The sequence below is a fragment of the Euphorbia lathyris genome, chromosome 2, assembly GCF_963576675.1.
Source record: "Euphorbia lathyris chromosome 2, ddEupLath1.1, whole genome shotgun sequence".
Lineage (NCBI taxonomy): Eukaryota > Viridiplantae > Streptophyta > Magnoliopsida > Malpighiales > Euphorbiaceae > Euphorbia > Euphorbia lathyris.
The window spans coordinates 33,673,164-33,692,970 of record NC_088911.1 but is presented as its reverse complement, the minus strand read 5'-3'; the positions used below and the strand labels follow the sequence as shown (position 1 = coordinate 33,692,970).

General features: G+C 33.6%; 1 protein-coding gene and 1 long non-coding RNA gene across 3 annotated transcripts; one reads left to right on the top strand and one right to left on the bottom strand.

The window, feature by feature from the left end:
- Window positions 1-2,681: 2,681 nt before the first annotated feature.
- LOC136217708 (nicotinamide adenine dinucleotide transporter 1, chloroplastic) lies at window positions 2,682-8,573 on the bottom strand. Its single transcript, XM_066004352.1, has 9 exons — window positions 8,126-8,573; window positions 7,819-7,914; window positions 7,433-7,539; window positions 4,530-4,578; window positions 4,227-4,333; window positions 3,647-3,741; window positions 3,456-3,544; window positions 3,291-3,385; window positions 2,682-3,169 (listed from the first exon to the last, which is right to left on the bottom strand). Exons 1-9 carry the CDS (start codon window positions 8,193-8,195, stop codon window positions 2,933-2,935), a joined length of 945 nt encoding a protein of 314 aa, XP_065860424.1. The 5' UTR covers window positions 8,196-8,573; the 3' UTR covers window positions 2,682-2,932.
- Window positions 8,574-11,020: 2,447 nt separating this feature from the next.
- On the top strand, window positions 11,021-14,727 carry LOC136220389 (uncharacterized). 2 transcript variants are annotated; one of them, XR_010684510.1, is made up of 5 exons: window positions 11,021-11,343; window positions 11,433-11,610; window positions 12,455-12,590; window positions 14,069-14,176; window positions 14,286-14,727. It is a non-coding gene; the product is annotated as an uncharacterized lncRNA (long non-coding RNA). The 2 variants fall into 2 exon arrangements; XR_010684511.1 differs by having other exon boundaries at window positions 12,242-12,590.
- Window positions 14,728-19,807: the final 5,080 nt, after the last annotated feature.

Sequence of the window (19,807 nt, the reverse complement as noted above, 5' to 3'; positions counted from 1 at the left end):
CACTTCATCTTCCAACCTTTCCTTTTTTTAAACTGGCTAACTACTCTTGCACTCGTGCCCAAACGAGTACCCATATGTCGGTGCTTCCTAGTCTAAAATGTTAATTAAATATATATATGGTCTCTAAAGTTATATCGGTTGGGCTCTTAGAGATGTCCTGTTGGGAATAATGATTGGCCTTAGTTGCAACTCTCATGGACTTGGCAACTCACCTACAATTTTAGCTCCTAAAACTCTTGTTAACAGTCACGTATTAATGAATTAAAAAGTTCTCGTGGTTACTTTGGTTTTCTATTTGTTGATTGTGTTGGAAGAAAATGTATTGTTGCATAGTTTTTTATGATTGAATATATCTCTTTCCTAATGCAAATCTTGTGTTCCTTGTTTCTTCTTCAGATCATAATCCTTTTCTTCTTTGTACGTCTTTGCTGGTCCACAATTACAAGCATTTGAAATCCAGATTTCAGAACTCTTAGGTCATGGATGAGGGTTTCTATGGTGTGGTTGCTGATTATTGGAAGCAGCTCAATTGGATGTCCTTACATGATAGGTTCAATAATTGCTTGAAGCTTATGGAAATTAAGGTAGAGATTTCTGTTTCAGGTACCATCACGAGGCTGCTACTGTAATGGGGTTTCCTAGTTTCTGGATTGGTTGGTTTATGCAGTATGTTAATTCGGTCTCATACAATGTTCTTTTTAATTGCAATGAGGTTGGGCCCATCTAGGCCAAACGGGTTCTCTGTCAGGGTTATCTTTTATCTCCTTACCTCTTTATTCTCTATGCAGAAGGTCTCTACCACCTGGTTAAGCGTGTTGAAGCCCATGTTGTGCTACATGGAATTAAAAATATGTGTATGAGCGTTGTTGATCACTCATTTACTATCCGTGATGATATGATTTTAGTCTTTCATGCTACTTTATAAGAATGACAGGTGATTCGACAGATTTTGGAGGAATGTGAGCGAGACTCGGGATAAAGGATCTACCTTTAAAAGTCTAGCCTCTTCTTTAGTTTCGAATGTTTTGTTGCATATACAGAACGATGTTAAGAACTTTTTAGGGTCTTTAATCCCCTTAACATGAGCCACTTATTTAGGGTTACCATCCCTAATCATCCGTGGTAAGAAGGCTATCTTGAGCTTCCTTCGTGATAAGATATGGCAGATGGTTAATAGGTGGTAAGGTAAGCTTTTTTTCTCAAGTCAGGAAAGGGATCCTCCTTAAGGTTGTGATCCAAGCAATCCCATCCTACTGTACGAGCCCCTTTTTTCCTTTGCTTGGAAATTCAATATATTATGAGTTCGCCAAAACCTACGGGTCAGTGCTATATCCATTGAGCTTCGTGGGAGAGACTATGTGTATAATAGCCTTACTTATATTTTAGAATAAAAAAAATATTTATACATAATAGCATAAATATGTAATAAAAAGAAGATCATTAATAATTAAGTAATATGTACATCATATTAAGATGTCACTTTTACAATATTTATATTTTTTTTACGTAAGATAATAGAAATTGGAGAAAGTTATACTCTTAATTATTACTCAAACTATAAATAATAAAAGTAAAATATTATTTTATTATTAAATAATTAATATTTCATACTATCATATCGCAGTTCAACTAAGCATGTGTTTTCTAAAATAATGAGAAATTCTACTATATTCAATATTATTTTATTATTAAATAATTAATATTTCATACTATCATATCGCAGTTCAACTAAGCATGTGTTTTCTAAAATAATGAGAAATTCTACTATATTCATTGCGTAATATATGTCTATTTATTGTGCCATTTGTTCACTTCAATTTTTAACATCAACCATTTCTTAACGAAATAGTATCATCTTTCTTATTATTGATTGAGTTATTACATCATGAGGAAGAGTGCAATAAAAGAACTAATGTAATTGTAATAATTTATATTTGAAAATAACATATTTAATTTAACTATTTTTGCATTTATATGAGTTATGATAAAACTAACTACTTACTCCTTTCCATCCATAAATTTTATATAAAACGTCAAATTTACCTTTTTATCTCTAATTAATTTTCATATATGTTTACATAATTTTACTATATTAATATAATAATAAAAAGTAATATTAGTTATAAAATTATATTATTATTTAATCTATTATTTAAATATATTTTTTATATAATATTGAGGTATATATACAAATAATATTAAATAATATTTATTATTAAATAATATTTATTCAATATTATTCACGAGCTTTTATCGAACTTCTATCAAACTTGTTCACAAACCTATAATTAAATCAGCTAGCAAACTTTCGACCCGAGCTTTATTATTATTATTATTATAAGTTTATTTATTTTAATTATTGTTATTTTTAAAGCTAATATTATATCATTAATGTTAAGTTCAATAGCAAGGAATAAAAAAAAAATAGAGTCCTAGTATCATTTGAATTATTTAACAAGGAATAAAAAGCAATTGTGAAATAAAAATTCTTATTAAATAGAGCAATTGTGAAATAAAAAATCCTATTAAATAGAGCAACACGTTTTGTGAAAATATGATAAAAGGGGCTTAAATTTAAATGTTGTCTAAATGTTTATTTATTTCATTCTATTTACTAGTAAAATTTTGGAATCTTGAAGGTTTACTTGTAAGTTCTCTAACATTTAAATTGACATCAGATGCTGAAATGTATTGAAATCAAAATCCTTAAAAAATATTTTTCATCATTATCATTATCATTATCTGTATAAGAATGAACTTCCTTCCCCTCCAAATTTTAGTTATTGAAGCTCTACTACAAGGAGGGAACTAGGGATCTGTAGACTTCACTACCTGTGGATGTTGCTAGAAAAACTACCAGAAGCCCCCATCAGCAATGTTAACAGAAATGAAGTCCAGTATCCATATAAATATAATTCATGTTAATCCATTATCATAATGTGTGATGCTGTGAGTCGGGAGGGAAAGAGCTAACAAGGAACCTGTGAATCATCTCAAAACTGGTGAATGTAATAACAGCAGCAGGCGTTGTCCTCATAAGATTGGTAGCACATCCACGGTAGAAACCAGTAAGACCATCTTGCTGAAATACTTTTTTTATGCAATCAATTGTTCCACTGTAACGCTTTTCTGAATGATGTCCTTGGTCTTGAAGCCTTGAACGTACTACCTGCAATTGTCATATCACAAACAACGAGTCAACTCAGATGCAAAGTAACCATGTTATTTACTCTTTTAATCAAGCTAATATGAATCTCAATAGCATGTACAAAGTTCATTCAGCAACATACCTCATGAGGATATGTCAATGTGGAAGCAAATATTTTTGATACTGATGAGGCAACTGCAACATCTTGTGCACTTAGATTATCACACGTAGTATTAGCTGAAACGACATTCCTAATTCAGAATTGATTATGGATAAATTTAAATACTCAAACAGGAGCATAATTCACCTCGCTCAGCCAAATGATATTTGATCCTCTCATATGTTGGAAACTGAATTGCTACGTGACTGATGCCAGCCAATGCAGGCACAAGACCACTGCTCACCACACAAAGCTTAAGTATGATTAATATTACATTTTCAGAATTAGAATAAACAAACATTTAATTGGGGTAGTAAACTGGACATAGAATATAATACCTATATAAACCACGAATACCCTCCTCCTGGGCTATTCTCCTCAAAGCAGATAGTGTACTCCTATATGGGACCACCCCGGCTCGCATTCCTTGAGTCTAAGAGCAAAAAGGAGAAAGAAATGTGAATATCATGTCCTTCCATAGCTTCTTATGATGGAACCACTGATCTCCCCCAAGTCCTAAGAGTAGCAACATATACGAGTATCTCATCCGTAACTCTATATCTATTTTTCCGGTTTCCTGAAAAATGTTGTTAATACCATAGGTTTTGGTGTTGGATTTTTTTTTCATGCACAATGGTTGAATGTGGGAAAAGTAAGACCACTCTTTCAAGTACTGATTATTTCAACTTTATCAAGTAGAAAAATGATAAAATTAAAGAAACTTAAGAAACCGAACCTTGTGGCTGTAGCATGATATGATAAGCATTTTAAGAAAAATCAAATAAAGGCAGAAGTGCTCCTAGTTAAAAATAAAAACATGAAGAACACTACTAAAGCTACCATGATAAGTACATAAGGAACTTCCTAAAAACCTCTATATAAGCAACTACTAGGAAATGGCATACATGGACCACGCACCTGAAGTCTTGTCTTCACTACCCAAAGTGGATTAGTGAAAATAGTTGTTGCAACTCCAGCGCCAGAAGCAGCCATCACATTTGCACCAACCGAAAGATGGTTCTCATCTACACAACACCACCATTGAAGAAATATTAGGAATTGACACAAGACAACCAGCAATTTGACATGCAACGATACTTGAGAAGAAGATACAGCAAGGAACAGTAAGAAAAGTCTATTCACAAGATAAAATAAAGTTTGGGTCTGTTTTTATATTGTACAAGAAATAAAGAGAAAAGAAAAGAAAAGGTCGGCGCTAACCACTGGAAGAAAGAACGCTTTTGAGCTGCTCATACATTGTAAAATATACCTGCAAAAAGTATAAATTTGAGTTGTTTGAAAGAAAACCAAGTTTAAAATTTGAACAAGCTCAATAAAGCCATTAGAAAAATGAGGAAGAAAGCACAAATACAGAAACAGAAAATACTGTTGTCAGGATTAGGATTTCTGACAGTAAGATTAGGGCAGAAAAGATCTTAGGAATAGAGAAGAAGAGAGAAAGAAGAGAGAAGGTTAGAGCGAGATTGAGATAAACAGAAAAGCGAGAATTTAGAAGAAAGGAATAAATATTTCATTAATCAATTTTGCATAATGAACTAGTACAGAGTGATTCTCTTAAATAGGAAAAAGTGGGAAAAGGAAAGTATACTAGTCTTCCTAAATTCATGGCCCTAATTATTCTAACTTACCTTAAATCACCATATTAATTCTAACCTACCTTAAATAATAATAGGAAATATAACCTACCTTAAATAAGCATAGGAAATATAGCAATTCACTCTAAAGAGGCCTAATAACAGCCACAGCTGTAAACATTCCTAAATAACATCTATTAAGGCTAAATACCACTTAATGTAAAAACAATTAACCACCTAATAATACCTAGATAATCCCTATCTATAATTGTGACAATACTCAACTGTTAAGAATCCAACCAAAATCTAGAGATCTTCCAAATTAAATCAATGGCGTGATTAATGATCCCACTCAGAATAGATCACCATAAACAGAAGCAAAACAACATGCACCTCTCCAAATTAAATCAATGGCGTGATTAATGATCCCACTCAGAATAGATCACCATAAACAGAAGCAAAACAACATGCACCTCTCAAACAACTGCTACAATTCTAGATTAAGAAAGGAAGATGATCTGACACAAACGACCCAAAGGTTAAGCCTTGCACTAACTGCATTTTTAAGTTTCGGGAAGGTCTTTGAAGACCAGAGCAACAAACCTCAAATGTTGAAAAGTAAACTAAGTTGATCACACAAATTCATTCAACAACAATAAATAAGTAAATTTCTTTGACCTCGCTTGTGAATTATCTTCTTCCTTCAGCAGTTTCTTTATCCATTAGTTTTGTTTTAGACCTTTACAACCAAATTTAGCCTATTCAATTCTGACAATAATGCAACAAAGAAAATCCCAGCATTATAGTTTCACATTTGTCTAGTCTATCTTCTTCACTTGTGCTTAAGTAATAATACAAAGTCGGGCAAAAGCAAGAAGTAAATAATCAAATTATCAATGCTTTGACGCTTGGGATACTTTCCATCAATTACAAAGTTATAGAAAGTTCCTATGAGTCTTGCAACAAAACTTTCCATTCAAAGAAAGCTATAATGCGTCTGTCTAATATTGTCAGCCCTAAAGGTTTTTATCTTGTCTCGAGAACAAATATATTGTGCTCTTAAATCTTCAACAGGTATTAAATGAAAATCTCACTATGAAGCACCGATACTTCTAAGACATTGACGCACGCATATTGGATACTCCGGGGACACGGCAAAACAAGTATCCCCTTTTTCTTTTTTCTTTATTATGGGGATACGCGGAGGATGCGGGGATACAAGAGTTACTTCGGGGATACGTTTCAGAGTTAATTAGGTAAAATTAACTTCACAAAATTAAGGATTAATAAAGGGCGGCCCCATGCACTACGCGTCCCCGCTAAGCGAGGGTCCGGGGAGGGGTCCCACCACAAGGGTGTATTAGGGGCAAGCCTTTCCCTGCCAATTTTTTGGCAAGAGGTAATATATAAAAAAAAAATTAAATATAAATAATTAACTAAACCAGCCCTCACCCACCTTTTTATTTGCAAAAAAAATAAGTAAAAAACTAAAAGCTAATCAGTATTAAATGTTTGTAGATGAAGATCATGAAAATGTCTTAGAATAGTCTTTAGACTTGGTAGTTTAAATAGTTTGAAGTATTAAATGTTTCTTTTTTATGAATTAATGACTTATTGTTATTATGAATGTTATTTGCGGTTTTATATACATGTGTATGTGTGTGTATATATTGGCGATCCCCATCTCATATTTTTTTTTAAATATCGGTAATGAGTGCTTCATAGAAATCTCATGAACAACAGTTGAAGATAAAGAATCAAAAACTTTAAGTCATTCGATGAAAAAACTGAAGGCATCAGAACATGATGATAAGAAAAAATCTGAATGTTGAAATGTTCGAATCTACGTACATGAAGAAAAGTTTTGAATGTTTGAATGTTCCTAAACCTGAATCTTTCATATAACGACACCACTTTTTGGCTACATTCCAAACACATTTCTCAAGAGAAACTACCAGTTTAAAAAGATTAACAAGTTGAGAAACACGGAGAAACTCGGTTGACTAATAGCGTACTGCTAAAAAAATAGAGAGGAAATTAGTTGGCTTGTCGGATAGTGCTCAAACATAGATTAAGTTAGTGAGTACTTACGTTTGATAAAAACGACAAAAATGAGCTGTTAATCATTAAATCCAGAATCTTTTGCAGTATTCACGACATATTCTAAGGTCCGAAATTGACAAAAGCAGTTGCATTCTCTTTTGGGACTATATATAAGATATCCCTTTTTCTTCAATCACATGAAAGATAAGAGCCAATCCTAAAGTTTTCGAATTAAATATTCTTTTCATTTCTCTAAAATATTTGAGAAGCAGCCAATATATTAAACAATTACAATTTTATTGAGGCTTTCTATATAATTCACTTAAAAAACAAATTCTTTGAGATTTGGTCACCATAAACTAGGCAAGGAATCCACAACCTTTCCTGATTTCCTGAATTATTTTTTAAAGTAGAACTAACATTATATAAAGCAACTGCAGGAAACATGAATAAGCAAAAAAAAAATCGGGAAGGAACATTGCTCACCGCCCAATTAGGAAGCAATGCCAGCACAGTGGGACTAAGGCCCCGGTACATGCCACGTAGACCTTCCTTTTGGAATATCTGTTCCAAACTACCAACTATGAGACTTCCTGGTGACATGAACAACTAATAGCCCATGAGTTTTTGTTCACAATAAGAAAATTCAGAAGTAACAATATAGAACTAGTTCACATTTATTAGGATGTAGAATAACAGAATTCTGGTACCAATATGAGCCAATGTGCAATAAAACAGTTTGCCTCATAGAAAAAAGAAACAAGTTAAGAAATGAATGTGAATAAAAATGATCTTTATTCATTATAGCAGTACTTGCAAAAGATGCCAAGCTGACTAGATGTGTCTGGAAGGCCAGGGGAAGAGAAACGTACTTTTAATTCTTCCATTCTCGAACTTCGGCAGCCCGTGTACCTGCAACCTAGTTTTGATGACATCTAAAGGACACACAAATGTTGCGGCAATAACTCCTGCACCAGTATTACCCGAACAATAAGAACTAATGAATCAAAACAACGACGCAATCACCAAATCCAAAATCTAAGAAATCAAGACCTAAATCAAAATGACAATTCCAAATCCTCGATCAATACTATAGTTTGACAGCAGCGCATTAGCTTTTAGCTTCTTAGTTGTTTCCTCCTACTCCTATGTAACAAAGTGCAAAAAATAAAATCATACCGGCAGCAGCGCCAGCGCCAGCATTGCAGAGAAGACCCCTGGGATTAGGGGCATGAGAATCGACAGACATTTCTAGTAGAATTGGTAGGAACAAATAATTTACAATCAGAAGTAGAGATTCGAAGAAAACACAAAGAGTCCTCTCTGGAGAGGGAGATAGCGGAGAACCAGAGTCGCATGGCCTGAAGATAGGTCTGGGTTATGCGTTAGAGAGTCAAATCGGACCGAGTTAGGGTTTTCGACAAATAATCAGCAGTCCGGATAAATCGATGGATATGAGAGAAGGAAGGCTAAAGGGAAACATCGATGAGATCGAGAGAGAGAGATGGAACGGAAAGAAGCGCCATGAAAATGGTTAGTTGAAATGGTAAATCTGAAAATAGGTTATGAGAATGGGATATTCTGATTCATTCATATCCTGAAATTGAATCACCACTTGAAATTCCATTAATGTGAGGTTTTTGTTTCTTTTCTTTTTCATTCTGTCCAATCAGCTTTCAGCCGGAAAATTCATCCACGTGGGTCCCTGATGATTGAGATCGTCATCGTGTTCCATAATAACTACCAAATATAAGCTCCTACTACCTGTATTAGAACTTACTAAATAATTTCACCCCCAACTTTTAAAAACCAGCAATCTAATCCATTTTCTTTTTTTAAAAAAAAAAAAAAGTCATTTTCTAGGGTTGACAATCGAATTGTTTTCCATTATCAGTTAATAGAGTGTGGGAAATTCCATAACATGTGATGATGTCGTCTTGCTAGTAGGTTATTACCTTGATTGTTGTTATAGTTGCAATCGCATCAACCTCCACCGATTTTGTAAAGTGGTTGGTGGTAATAATAATGTACTTTCATCGATCTGAAGCTTGAGGAAATGGTTTAAGAATATCAATTCTTAAGCATGGTGAAAGGTCACGAAGAAATGATCTCTTTTGATTTACCACAGGAACAATGTCATATTAATGTGGAAGAGTTTTTATCCATGGTTGGCCAATATAATCCTTGAAATCGTGCATCAACAATTTTGGCACCTTGATATGATCCACAAATCCCTTCATGAATCTCTTAGAGACATTGTTTTCCTTCTTCTTTTGAGTCGCATTTTAGCCATGGATGACTGATAAGTTTACGATTCAAGACTCTCTCACAAATGTCATACTGCCAAGATCTCTAAATAATCAGTAAGACCTCGTTTTTATCCTCTGAAAATTCTTTTGTAATTAAATAGCGAATATTTGGTTATTTCTAGTCATTAGGGTGGATATCTTCTGTCTCCAAACATATGAATTTTGCTTTTTCAATTGCAAAAAAAAAAAAATCTCTCTCAATTAACAATTCTTGAGTCAATGATTCATCGTCAGTAGTTGTTGTCGACATGTATTTGCTTCTTGATTCTCTTCTCGAGGTACTAGAATTAGCTTATGTAACTCCTTTGTCCTTAAGTATGTCAAGTAATGACTAGCCCTTTTCCATATATTGTATCATGTCGAGATTTTTGGCTTTATAGGCACCATCGATATGACTATCCACCAACTTAGAATCAGTGTATATCATCTAAGGTCCTTGTTATTGCCAATACCAATTGTAACCCTACAATCAAGGATCTATATTCTGCTTGATTATTTGTAATTGGGAAAATTGAGACGAAGACCATAATTAAGGTGGATTTTTATAGGGCCGTCAAAGAGATCTTGATTTCCAATCTCTCTAAACTAGAAGATCCATCAATACTCATATACTATTCCAGTGTAGGCAGTATGTCACATCCATGTCATAAATTCTTAGATTGGATACCCCAGTATTAGAATATTGCGAATGTGTAATGTTAAATGTTTGTATAATGGAGATACGACCATATGATATGGTAATTAGTGAATATTTTGTGAATATTGGAGAAATGTGATTTACGTAGATAATGTTTTTGAGGTACAATATAATTTTTAAAGTTAATTTAAGTTTATTGATAGATCATAAATAGTAATATATGCATGTGTGTAGGTGTCAACATGACGAGAAATATATTCTAGGTCTGTTGGTATTATAAATATATTATTAGGTTAATTTTAAGTATTGTTGTGTAAATAAAAGTTTGTGGTAATTTTTAAAAGAATTTATGAAATATGAGGACCAAAAAGGATGTTTATCCTATTATAACACATTAAATGATTTACATGCTTTAAACATTACTTGGGTTTGATGAAAATAAATAAATATAAAACACATGATAACACTCTAGATTGATTGATTGTTTTACACACAAACATGTGAATTAATTGAATTTTTGTTCAAAACAATTGAAATATCTCAAAGGAATCCATCATACTGTTAGTTACAACCCCTCATTAAAGTTTGCATCTTTTTGGTGCATGCACTGCACCTCTATGCATTAACATAAATTACAGTAAGAATGAGATTATTAAATTAAATAGTAGTATATTACAAAAAGTTATATCTGGCAAAAAAAATGGCCTTGCTAACATCCATCTCCAAAAAAACTTTCTCCAATCTTTCTCTTTAGAGTCTTCTTCGCTTCATAAAGATTAAACATTTTTTATGAATCTTGGAACTTCTCACTTCTCCTATTTCTCGCACTACAAGAAAATAGCTCATCAGCAACGGAAATTACTAGCGGAATATTTTCCGCTGCTGATCACCAGCGAAAGACTAGCGGAATAATTTTCGCTGCTGATCACCAGCGGAATAGCAACGAAATTGAAATTCTGCTAGTGATTTAGTGTACTTGCAGCGGAACCATTGGTATAAATATCCGTTGGTAAATTCACCGGCGGATATTTTAACATACCGGCGGAATTTGGCCAGTAATTAAAAAATAATAATAAAATCTGCAACTTTTTTCTAATTAGCTTGAATCCCTAATTTTGCAAAGGTGGGAATTGCCTTCTTATCTCCCCCCATTTTTTTCGGATTTGCGCCCAAATTTCTCTCTCTGTCTCTCTGGATCTGGACACAACCCCTACCCTTTCTCTTTTTCACTCTATCTGTCACCCTTCTCTATCCGGTCGAACTCCACCATGGTAGACGGAATCAACATCAGTTCACCTCTTCTCATCTATCAACGTCTCTCTCTATTTCTTCTTTTAGTCATTTGGTTCTCCTTTCTCTTTCTCTTTGTTTCTTCCATTTCCGATGATATCTCACTGAATCTCACCGCCTATCTGGAATATGACATATGAAGATAGATTTCTCCCTCCACGGTTTGTATCTCACCCTCCGACTTCTCTTTGCTTTTTTTTAAGACTCTGTCCTATTATATTTTAGGTTATTTTCATTTTCTGGACTTTAGGGTTAATAGATTCAAAGAGAGAAAATAAAAGAGAAGCAAATGTAGAAGGAGAAGCAAAGGTATGAAGATCGATTTCTCCCTCCACCGTTTGTATCTCACCCTCCGACTTTCTCTTTGCAGTGATTGAAGTTTTTATTTGATATATTCTTCTGCAGCACCAGATTTTGGTTCAATTTTGGTGAGTTAACTTCTTAATTTTGAATGAGATTTTGCTTTGAATTTGAATGGGTTTACTTTGATTTGAATGGGTTTGTTTTAATTTTGAATGGTTTAAGGATTTTTTCCTTAATTTGTGCTTTAGGAAATAATCACATATCATATGTAAACTAACTAACAAGTGCAAGTGCATTAGGATTTTTTTCCCTTAATGGCATTTTGATGCATCTTAATCGTTGGCTTGAAGGAGTGCAACTCCATCTTGAAAACATATTGGAATTATTAGGGCTGAAATACCTTGACTTTGATGTGGTAGGAGATGATTGACTGATACTAGTTATATGGTATTGATGGTTTAATTATTGGCATTGTCATATGGCTCCCATAAGGAATGGAAAAGTTCACTTTTGTTTGATATTTGTACAAATCATGCTTTCATGCTCAAAATCCTAGTATTATCATGCATGTTCTGTTATGCCCTGTAACAAGCTCTTCCTTGATATTCGAGTTGAAATAAACTAATAAGTAGTACGAAGACAAAACGTCTCTCTAAAACATGAAAATGAGTATTGGATGCCATAAAACTAGTCAATATCGAAACTATTTTATTTCATGGACTGGTTCAAATGCTTATGGATAATCCTAAAATGTAGATGCAGATTTGTTTGTTGATAATTCATGTTCTACCTCCAGAAACTGATGCTAGATTGAACTAAAACATGGCTTAGAAAGATCTGTAAGTTAGGTCTCAGCTTTCTGTTGGTTAGTGTTTGGTTATGTTGATTGAAGCATTGGTTGAATAGAATTTATATATCTTGTAATTGTAGTTTGATGCTGATGATTAATACTATGATTTCTATTTACAGCAAGAAGATATCAAGGAATTAACTGTGATTTCTGTTTGCTAACCTAACTTAGTCAGATATTTTACATGCAAAGTTTAACTTCTGGTGAACAGTGAAGTGGAGACCCCAATTTCTGGGAAATCCAAGGCTATTTGAGGTAAATATTTTAACCTTTTTACCACAAATTTTTTTATATAGATTTGAATTCAGTTGTTAGGGTTGACCCATAATCATCTATGCTTTTTTTTGCTTACACATGGGAGGAATGCCTTTGGTTTATTTTGATTCATATTTACTTTAGTTGTTTTAGATAAAACTAGTTGTTTAATTGGAATTCTGAGAGATACTTTTCATCTAGGATTTGAATTATACTTATCCATTTAAATATAGACATTGGGATCCTAAACAAGTTTTACATATTGGAGATCAAGGGGCTGGAATTGTAACAAAGAAAGAATTATTTTGCTAATTGTAACAAAGAAAAAATTTAGTACATTGAACACCCAATTAATATTATGATTTCTGTTTGCTAATGTAATGATTTAGATTAGTTTTTCCATGCGATAATATGATTCACTGATAGAACACCACTCACATGACACAATTGACATATTAAACATAAGATAACGGAACATAACATGATTATGCCACAAGACTAGATGAGAATAGATGTAATGATAACAATAGAACAGATGACCTGTATGCTTTTAAACTAATTGAGTAGTTTCATTTTAAAAGATTTTCATCTAAAATCAATGCTTTCCTAATGGCTAGACTTTATTTAAGTCCATAATAGCTATATTGTACGTTAGCTAGTGAAATCCTTTGCTTAAAAAAGTTTTCCATACATTAAGTTAACATAATTTTTTCATTTAATTCAAATAAATTTATTTCTTCATTTTAATTACTTGTGTTTCTCCTATTACTTATGCCAAGGAAAAACATGGTGCCATTTGGCAATTTAACTAATTTTAACCCCCAAATAGTGTTGTAATTCAACTAGATTCCAAGCTGTGTTAGCATGTATATAAGGTTCTGAAAAAGCACTTCAGTTATTGACTTTCTGGAGTTTATTGTTTCAACTGTATTTTGTTACTTGAATTTGTGTTATAACTGATGCATATATATTTCTAATCCATGCTTTATTGAATACATACAAGTTCATGACCTTATACATACACATGGTGTATATTTTTGTGGGCTTTGTCGTTGAGTTTGCGTCTCCATTAAAGAGAGGTCATGCAAGTTATGAATGAGTTAAGCATAGATATTTGGAATATAGTTAAGAGAAAGCACAAGTGAATGATGATTTTGTGCTTCTATGAAGTGATGATTAAGTGAATGGAGATTCATATACCTTGGGCCTTTCCTTGTTTTATGATGTTATTAACAGAGTCTTGGGTTTTTTTAAAACAAAAAAAAAAGTCTTTGTTTGATAGTGTCATGGTTTTGAATTGGTGAATTAATGATGGTCCAGGAATATACAAGTGTTAAACATATGCAACTATCCATATGTCAGAGATTTATGATCCTAACATATGCAACCATATCCATCTTTGTCAATGAATTTATACGAGACTTTCTTGAAATCAATTAGTTGTTTTAGTTTTTGACATGCTGCTCTTATTTTTACAGACAGTATTCCTTGGTGGTGTACGGATAGCTCATGAGTTATTTGCCTACACTCACACGAAGTGCCACAATGGAACTTCTTGGTCTGATGCTCGTGCACAAACTGTTAGGGTAATTACTTAAATTACATCCTATAATTTTTTTTATCAACTTTTGTGATATTAATTATTATATATCACATATGTTTACTCTAACTAACAGAAAATTTATTAATATTCAGGAAGAATATATTTGTGTACTGGTTGCAAGTGCTTAGAGCAACCTGATGAAAGGATGCATCACGAGGATTGTGGTTCATGTCAGCTTCATCGTGTGTCACACGTCAAATGATTGAGCAAGCTAAAAAGAAGCAAGATGATTTAGAGGTGCAAATGATAGATTAATTAGGATCTTTGCAGAACATTATAGTGCTATTTTAGTTGGAGCTTGCGGAGCTACGTGAGTACCGTGCACAACATTCATCCAGCCATGCTACTAAGTCTATAGGTGAAGATGGAGAATAGATAACTTCGTATATATAGTTTTATCTTAGATCATATAGCTAGACTTTCTACATTTAGATTTTATTGTAGATGCCGTACAATTTTATATAGTTTTATGTAAATTAAATATATAATTTTATGGTAATTATTGAATATTATTTAGTAATATATATATATATTGGTGCAGTGTGTGCTGTATAATATATATTATTAATTCTGGTAAATTTCATTCTGAAAATATATATAATAATATTAATTTATCATATTAAAAGCAATAAAATTTCTGACGAAATTCCGTCGGTGAAAAGTCATCAGTAACATTATCTATAAATAATCACAAAATGGAAAATATAAAATTACCAGCGGAATGCGTCAGTAATTATTCGTTGGAAAATATAAAATTTACCAGCGGAATCCTCCAACCAAATTTTGGTCGGAAACATCTGCAACGGAAAAAAATTTGTGGTCGGTATGCAGTAGCAGCGAGCTTTTACCAGCGGAATACAATCCGCTGCTAATTCGTCGGTAACAATAATTACCGACGGAATTTGATGGATTTCCGCTGGTAAAACATGTTTTTCTTGTAGTGTCGGTCTTTTTATCCGCAGTCCTTACAGTAGCCCTCTTTGTAAAAAGTAAAACATTTTTAAAAACAGAGTAATTATAATTCATCAATACTTTCTATGTAAACCACAATAGTTAGAAAAATATAAAACAATATATGGATGTAAAAATGAAAACAATGAACCTGTTTGCCAAAGATTTCATATATTAGAGCATATTAGGGCGTTCGTTCACGATTGTAGAATGGCCATTAGAGTGCATATGATCTACATGATCTTTATATTGTTGATGCAAGCCAATCCATATAGAGGCCAACAAGGAAGACACACAAACTAAAGAAAAAATACAAAAAAAAAACTGGTTAATGCATATCAAAAGCGAAATACAGAATAAAAAATTCCCTAGAAATTAAGATTTTGAACAGCTCACGAACAATGGAAGAATGGAATTGAACACACCGATATGATAATAACTTTTTAGCCCAAAACGTCAAGCTAAAAAAACTATTGTCTGAGATACGAATTAAATAGTGGAAACATAGGTGTAACAGCTAGAAGAAGGGAGTGAGAACAAACGTGTAATGGTAAAGTGAACTGTACAAGCAACAAAGAGAAAATGAGGAACGACTAGGAGAAGGGAGTGAGAATAAGCGGAGCAGCTGTTAAAGACTTCTGATAGGTGGTAACTATAAATAGAAGAAGACGACAGTAAAAAAAATCGAATGATAAACAGATAGAAAAAATCAAATAATTCAAAAAATTGAGAGAAAGACATGTCAGCATGAATGACATTGAGAGAAAAACACATCAACAATTTGTCAACTCTCATATCAAATAGCCATCACAAAAGCAGAAATCACTTCATCAAAAAGCCATACATATATAACATCACCTGCTCTCACGGTTTTTTAAAGTTTTGTAGCCATCATGCAGATGTGTGGAAATTTAGTAACTCTCCTCTATTAAATAGATTTGTATATATATTTAAATAGAAAGAATAAATGATCCATTGGAACTATTAAACGAAGTTAGCTTAAATATATAGAATGTAATTTATCTCCTTTCTCTTTCTCCAGCTTCAAGAGCTTATCAATGAAAGAAGAGTATAATAACAATGTGGAACATAACGAAGAGACTACTAAAGGAGAGATGTTGAGGGATGCCATAACAAATGATACATGTAATGCTTACAGTGCATGAATTATTATTTTTTTATTTCAATATGTAATATCTTTTATTTTATACAGTATTTAATATCGTTTGCTTTATTTCAGTATGAACTTTGTTTAGGCATTGAAATTGATTTTCTATTGTCTATTGTTTTTATCAATAACAAGTATATCATCTTTATGTAGCTACCAATATGTAAATATAAATATTGAAAAAAACTGATGGAAATATCCGATGCATATAGACACATTTTATGTATTAGAATAAGTTAACTTTTTGTTACCATATTTTATTTGTTACCATATTCTATCCCTAAAATCTTGTGAAGATCACAATTTGATTGTATTTCAATTACCTAGTTAGGGCCTTAACTATAGGGATATTTATTTGTAATTATTGTATAAATATTAGTGACAGGAACCAAACACTCCCATATCCTCTCCTCACTCCCCAAATCCAAATCCTACTCCTCCCCACTCACCACCCACTACTTCACATCCAGTAGTACCCCCGACATCCATACCACCTTACTCTCCTTATATACGCACCCGAGCTCAACATGACATCTTCAAACCAAAGCAGCCTCTGAACTTACACACTCATACCCAACAAAAACCTTCACCATTACCCACTAGCCATAATAATGCATTAAATGACCATAATTGGAAATTAGCTGTGCACGATGAATACGATGCTCTCATTAAAAATAAGACGTGGATTTTAGTACCCCGTCCGTCTAATGCTAATGTTATTCTAAGTTTCTGTCTTTTTAGGCTTAAATACAATTCAGATGGCTCATTTGCTCGTCACAAAGCATGCCTTATCGACAATGGCTCCAGACAACAAACTGGTATCAACTGTGGTGAGACTTTCAGTCCAGTTGTCAAACCTGCCACCATCCGAGCCGTTCTTAGCATCGCTCTCTCTAAAAATTGGAGTCTCCACCAACTTGATATCAAGAATGCTTTCTTACATGGCGACCTAGACGATGTACATGTCTCAACCGCCAGGTTTCCGTGATCCGGCTCATCCCACTTATGTGTGCTTACTTAAAAAATCCTTATATGGATTTAAGCAAGCACCCCGTGCATGGTACCAATGGTTTGCGACTTTTGTAGCTCAATTGAGTTTCACTCACAGTCGGTATGATAATTCTTTATTTATTTATCATGATGAAGCTAACATTACTTACATTCTTCTTTATGTTGATGATATCATTTTAGCTTCCTCTTCAGATCAACTTCGTGACTCCATCATGTCCAAACTTGGGGTCGAGTTTGCTATAAAGGACTTAGGTCCTCTAAGTGATTTGCTGGGTATTTTTGTCACTCGCACATCCGGTGGCCTCTTTCTCTCTCAACAAAAATATGCAGCTGAAATTATTAAGAAAGCTGGTATGTCAGCCTGCAAACCGTGTCTCACACCCATTGACACCAAAGCTAAGCTCGGCACCTCCTCTGGAAATCCGTATCATGATCCCACTTCTTATCGTCGCCTTGCTGGAGCCTTACAGTACTTGACTCTCACGAGACCGGACATCGCTTATACCGTGCAACAAATTTGTCTATTTATGCATGATCCGCGCACCCATCATATGAATGCACTCAAACGCATAATCTGGTACCTTCAAGGAACTCTTCATCTGGGTCTTCATCTTCATCGCACATCACTCAACAAATTGGTCTCCTACACCGATCCGGATTGGGGCGGATGCCCGGACACCCGATGATCAACTTCTGGCTATTGTGTATATTTAGGTGACAATTTGCTTTCATGGTATGCAAAACAACAACCCACAATCTCTCGCTCTAGTGCTGAAGCTGAATACTGAGGCATTGCTAATGTCGTCTCTGAAACATGTTGGCTCCGCAACCTCCTCCTCGAGCTTCACCACCCTCTCCCCACCGCCATCTTGGTCTATTGTGATAATGTGAGTGCCATTTACCTTTCGGGAAATCCTGTTCAACATCAACGCACAAAGCATATTGAAATGGATATTCACTTTGTTTGGGAGAAAGTGGCACGTGGTCAAGTTCGGGTTCTCCATATACCTTCTCGTCACCAAATTACGGATATTTTCACCAAAGGTCTACCAATTCAATTGTTTGAAGACTTCCGCTCTAATCTCAACGTACATCCTCCTCCCGTTTCGACTAAGGGGGTGTATTAGAATAAGTCAACTTTTTGTTACCATTTTACCTGTTACCATATTCTATCCCTAAAATCTTGTGAAGATCACAATTTGATTGTATTTCAATTACCTAGTTAGGGCCTTAATTATAGGGATATTTATTTGTAATTATTGTATAAATATTAGTGAAAGGAATGAACCAAGCAAGGATTCCAATTCTATCATTATGGATAATGCTTTGTTTGATGCGTATTTACATCAACACGTGATAGAAAATAAGGTTAGCGGATCTTTTACTACTCAGTTATTATAAAATTATGAATGAGTTAAATGATAAATTTAAGGATAAGTCTATTGGCAAAGAGAAAATTCAAATCGTTTGAAACATCTAAAGAGACGATTTGCTCATTATTATGACATTTTTGAGAATGGAATGGGTGGATTTAACTGTTGTCCCACAACCTAAAGGTGGAGTGCCAAAATCGAAGTATGAGAAAAGTTAATCGAGGTTAGTTTACTCTTGACAAATGCATTGCATCTATAGTGTATTTTTATAAAGATGTAGCATTTATGAGCCGAATGGAACATTACTATTTTCATTGTTGGATTACAAGTAATATGATCACTTTGAAGTCTTATATTCTTGTTTTCGAAGGCCAAATATGTAGAAATTGATGATTATTTTTAACTTTTTATTGCTATTTTTTATATAATGCAGCCTGATCAAAGCTTTTTTTGGGTAGGCTAGATAAAATGCATTACGGGGTTAGATCTTCATTTTTGGATTTCAAATGTTTTTATAGTTATGATATTCTATATAGTTATGACAAAGGTTGGCGTCACCTTTGGTTAGAGAGTGACTCGACTTATGTTGTTTCAGTTGTTGCGTAGTAAGTCGACTACTGTTCCTTGGGTGGTTTGTCAGAGTTGGATTGATTGTTTATCAAAATTAGATTCCATGCAATTTGTCATTTCTCACATCTATCATAAAGGAAATGCGGTTGCTGGTTCTCTTGCATATTTTAGTCGTATAGTTGATAGTTTGCATTGGTGGGATTTAATTCCTAATTTTTGTTGCCCGACTTTTTTGCATGATCTTGTGAGGCGTGGCTCTTATCGATTCGCTTAACATGGTTTTGTTTTGAACTTTTGTATTTGGTTCCTTATAACTTTTCTTTTCTTCTTTAATAATATTGGTTCGGGTTTGCTGTGATTTTTAGAGGTGCCAGCATAGCTGGGATGTATGTTTTTTGCACTCTCTCTCTAACCAGGCTTCAATCAAAAAATGTTTCGAGAAAATTGTAGATTTGTTGCCATATGCGTAGAGCTCGTTTGCCGTTGAAGAAGATTATAAGGATTTGTTGCCATATGCATATAACTCATTTGTTGTTGAAGA

Coding starts and splice junctions, on each gene's coding strand:
- LOC136217708 (XM_066004352.1), bottom strand. CDS start 8,195: ATGTCTGTCGATTCTCATGCCCCTAATCCCAGGGGTCTTCTCTGCAAT. Junction 7,915..8,125: donor TGGCGCTGGCGCTGCTGCCG/GTATGATTTTAT, acceptor ATACTGGTGCAG/GAGTTATTGCCGCAACATTT. Junction 4,579..7,432: donor CATTGCTTCCTAATTGGGCG/GTGAGCAATGTT, acceptor TACTTTTTGCAG/GTATATTTTACAATGTATGA.